General features: G+C 56.9%; 1 protein-coding gene across 1 annotated transcript; it reads left to right on the plus strand.

The window, feature by feature from the left end:
• Positions 1-93: 93 nt before the first annotated feature.
• On the plus strand, positions 94-3,322 carry POSPLADRAFT_1161744 (hypothetical protein; the record flags this gene model as incomplete). Its single annotated transcript, XM_024487696.1, has 3 exons — positions 94-146; positions 426-3,257; positions 3,289-3,322. Coding segments are annotated over 3 exons (2,919 nt in total), but the record flags the coding sequence as incomplete, so codon positions are not given.
• Positions 3,323-3,825: the final 503 nt, after the last annotated feature.

The following is a 3,825-nucleotide window of genomic DNA, read 5'->3' on the forward strand; positions in this document are numbered from 1 at the left end:
CCCCGCGTCTAAGCCTTCAACTGCGTCACTTCGTCCTCGCTGCGTAACCTCGAACCTCGTTCACTGCGTTTACTCGTCGATACCGTCTCGACGAACCCTTCGACTTCGACTATTGTCGAAGAAACTGCGAACCGCGCCCTAGCTAAGTCCACCCTTCGAGTCGTGTCCCTTCCTTCTACGATACATCGAAGAGCTCTGCCGAGCTTCGATCGTCTCCGCTAACCACCCACAGCCTCCGAGTAGCTTTGACGACGTGTCGAAGCCACCTCGTACCTACCCGTTTGTTCGTAACCTTTTCCCAAGGGCGTTTCTCGTGTTCACTCGAACCGCGGGACACCTTGCTGCTAACTCCCCTCTCATTAGACTATAAGCCGTCTCTCTAGTCCCTTTAGGTCGCACCCAGGTTAGGGGTTAGGGTTTCGTAGGTCGTATCATTTCTGGAGCCCACCGCGAGGGGATTTCAGGCAAGAATTCGCCGCTTTCGGGTTTCCGAAAACGTCTCCAGTAGTCACCCGCTCGCAAGCGCGTGAGGCTGCTAGCCGCAGCGCCGCCGAGAACCTCGACAACTCCTCTAGAACGCAATCGACTCCCTCTCCAACAATCCCCGGTGACTTCGACCGCGACGAAGAAGACGAGATAGACCAAGAACTCCAGGACGACTTCGACGAAGAACCGATCCCTTCGACCGCCGAAGAACGCACTTCGTCCCCCGAGCTTCTAGGCCTCACTACTTCCGACTACGACACTTCGACTCCTGAACTTTTCGAACGATCCGGTTCTTCGCCCGAACCCGAGGATCCCATCCCATCTACTTCGAATCTCGAACTCCCGACTCCGTCTTCTGTTCGCACCCACGCTCAGCTGCCCATCGCATCCTCTTCGCGAATTTCAGTCATACCTACATCCGACCTGGCACCTCCGCCACCATTAGCACCTTCGAACGCTACTTCGAACTCCAACCTCGCACCGCCCGCTCCTGCGATTCCTTCGACTACTACCACGTCCTCTTCAAGCCCAACCCCTACTACCACTACAAACATGAGTCAGAACACAACCGCACCGTTGATGCCCCCGCGCGGTCATTCGACGGCACCAACCTTCGACCCGTCGGAAGTCCGTTCGCTTCGGCGTTACTTCCAGGACCTCGAGGCATTGTTCACCCGGTGTCAGATCACCGACGAAGCAGCCAAGAAACAGTGGGCCGTTCGGTACCCTTCGATCGACGTCGCCGACTTGTGGGAAACCATCGAGTCCTTCATCGACGTAGCCAAGAGCTACAACGACTGGAAAGCCGACGTACGAGCACTCTATCCTGGTGCCGACGATACAAGAAAGTGGTCGCTGGTGGACATGGATCAGCTCATCGGAGAACGCGCTCGTATCGGGATTCACAACGCGGCAGACCTAGGCTGCTATTACCGCGACTTCATGGCCATCACAAAACATCTCATCGCACAGCACCGGCTCTCCACTATCGAACAAAGTCGCGCATTCCTTCGAGGATTCCAGCCAGCATTGCTCACACGGCTCGAGACCCGACTGCATCTCAAGCATCCCGATCACTACGCCGACGACCCGTACACCATGGCAGAGATTCACGCGGCGGCTACGTTCATCTTACACGGTACATCGAGCACACCTACGACGGCGGCTAACCAAGCTACCGCCTCGACGTCGAACACTTCGACAACGGTGCCCCCCGGGATGATCAAAACCGAAGACATCTCGATGATCATCGAAAGCCTGTCGAGGACAATCGCAACACTCATCCAGCCGACGACACACGCTACGCACAACCATGCCCCCGCACCGAGACAACAAGCTGCCGTCCACATCCACGAGAACAGCGGAGTTGAACAGACGTGCCACTACTGCGGCAATCGTGGCTGCAGGGTAGGCACCTGCGAGTTCGCGGAGATCGACATTCGGGACGGCAAGTGCAAGCGTAACACCGAAGGAAAGATCGTCCTTCCGAACGGAAGCTTCTGCCCCCGCACTATCCCTGGTCTCACGATACGGGATCAAATCTACGAGTGGCATAGAAGAAATCCCGCAGCACCAGCCGCTCCGACGATGCTCTTCGAGATCGACGATCGCTCGACTATGCAGACCTTCACGCTCAACACCAGCAGCAGGATCGAGGCGCTCGAGCGAGAACTCCTTCAGCTACGGAAGCGAAGGGAGGTCTTCGACGGCGTCGAGATTCTACAGCGGAAGAAGCCTACGACGACAGCCGTCCCGAAGAGCGCGGAAGCCTCGGGATCTGGTACATCGAGAGGGGTGGCGGCACCCTCGAGTACTTCGACAAGCACGGCCCTGCCTCCGACGATACCAGCAGCAGCACCCGCGTCGTCTTCTTCCCCGCCTACGCAATCCACGTCTCGACCTACTACTACGTCCGCTCCTCCAGCACCACCAGTACACCCTTTCGCAAACGCTCGTGACGCAACATACGCCCCACCGAACGTTCGAAACTTCGCAACCCTGCCGAAGCCCTCGAACGACAAGGGCAAGGAGCCAGCGTACAAGACCATCGTCCCTGTCATCCAGCCGAAGCTCGCCGAGGAGATCTTCCAGCGTTCGATGAAGTCGCCGTTCGTCACGCTGACCCCAGAAGAGTTGCTGTCAATCGCGCCCGACGTTCGAAACAAGTACCGCGACGCCGTCACCCCTAAGCGAGTCTCGACGGAACCCGTCGCGTTGGCCCACATCGTAGAAATCGGCGCCGACGAGGTCACGGCCGTCAACCAGTTCTCGTGTTCAGGTGCAACGTTGGAACCCGGTGCTACAATCGTCCCCGACCCCTATGAAACCTATCTGAAGCACATCCCTCATGGCGAGCACCCCGCAGAATTCACCGTCGCTCGCGATTCGAACGCGATTCATTCGATCATCGTGTTGGTCGATAACAAGGAGCAGATCGAATGCATCGTCGACCCAGGATCGCAGATCGTCGCCATGTCGGAAGAGGTCTGTCTCGGTCTCAACCTCCTCTTCGATCCTACTATTCAGCTGAACATGCAATCGGCAAACGGCGAGGTGGACCGATCGTTGGGACTCATTCGAAACGTTCCCTTCCGCATCGGTGAGATCGTATTGTACCTCCAGGCTCACGTCATTCGAAACGCAGCGTACGACATCCTCCTCGGCCGACCCTTCGACGTGCTCACGCAGAGCGTCGTCAAGAACTTTGCCGACGAGAACCAGACAATTACAATCCTCTGTCCGAACACCGGCGAAACCGTCACGATTCCGACGTACGCGCGAGGAAGATCGCAAAGCCGGCAGCATCCTGTCGGGTGTCGCAAATCGCATTTTCTAGCTTCGAGGAATTGATTCCCCATGATCAAGGAGAAGCCGCGCTAGTCATCGACTACGATGGGGTAAACCCGAGTATTTCCTTCGTCGCTCCTATTGACTCCTCGATTCCGAACGCTGTTTCGTCACTGTACCTCTCCGCATGCACCTCCGTTTCTTCATATTTGCAGTCTCTTTACACTTCGGACACTACTACTGCTAATGCCGCCCCGTCGAACGCTTCGACGTGGGCGTCGACTCTTCTATTCTCAGCTCCGTTCGCTTCGACTCCCCCAGCTCCCGCTCCGACAAAATCCATTTCGCAGTTCTCCAACTCGGTTCTTCCTTTCCCTTCGACGTCGACTTCTACCCCTTCAACGCACAAGGTCCTCGCCGCGACGAAGAAGAAGTACAAGCCTGTCGCTCTCAAAACTCGACCCGTCCTTGGTGCCGTCCCCGAACAATTTCGAATACTTCGAGACATCAAGGGCGACCCTCTCTCCATCATGCCTAAGCTTTCGACCGACC

This window comes from Postia placenta, assembly GCF_002117355.1.
Source record: "Postia placenta MAD-698-R-SB12 unplaced genomic scaffold POSPLAscaffold_102, whole genome shotgun sequence".
NCBI lineage: Eukaryota > Fungi > Basidiomycota > Agaricomycetes > Polyporales > Adustoporiaceae > Rhodonia > Rhodonia placenta.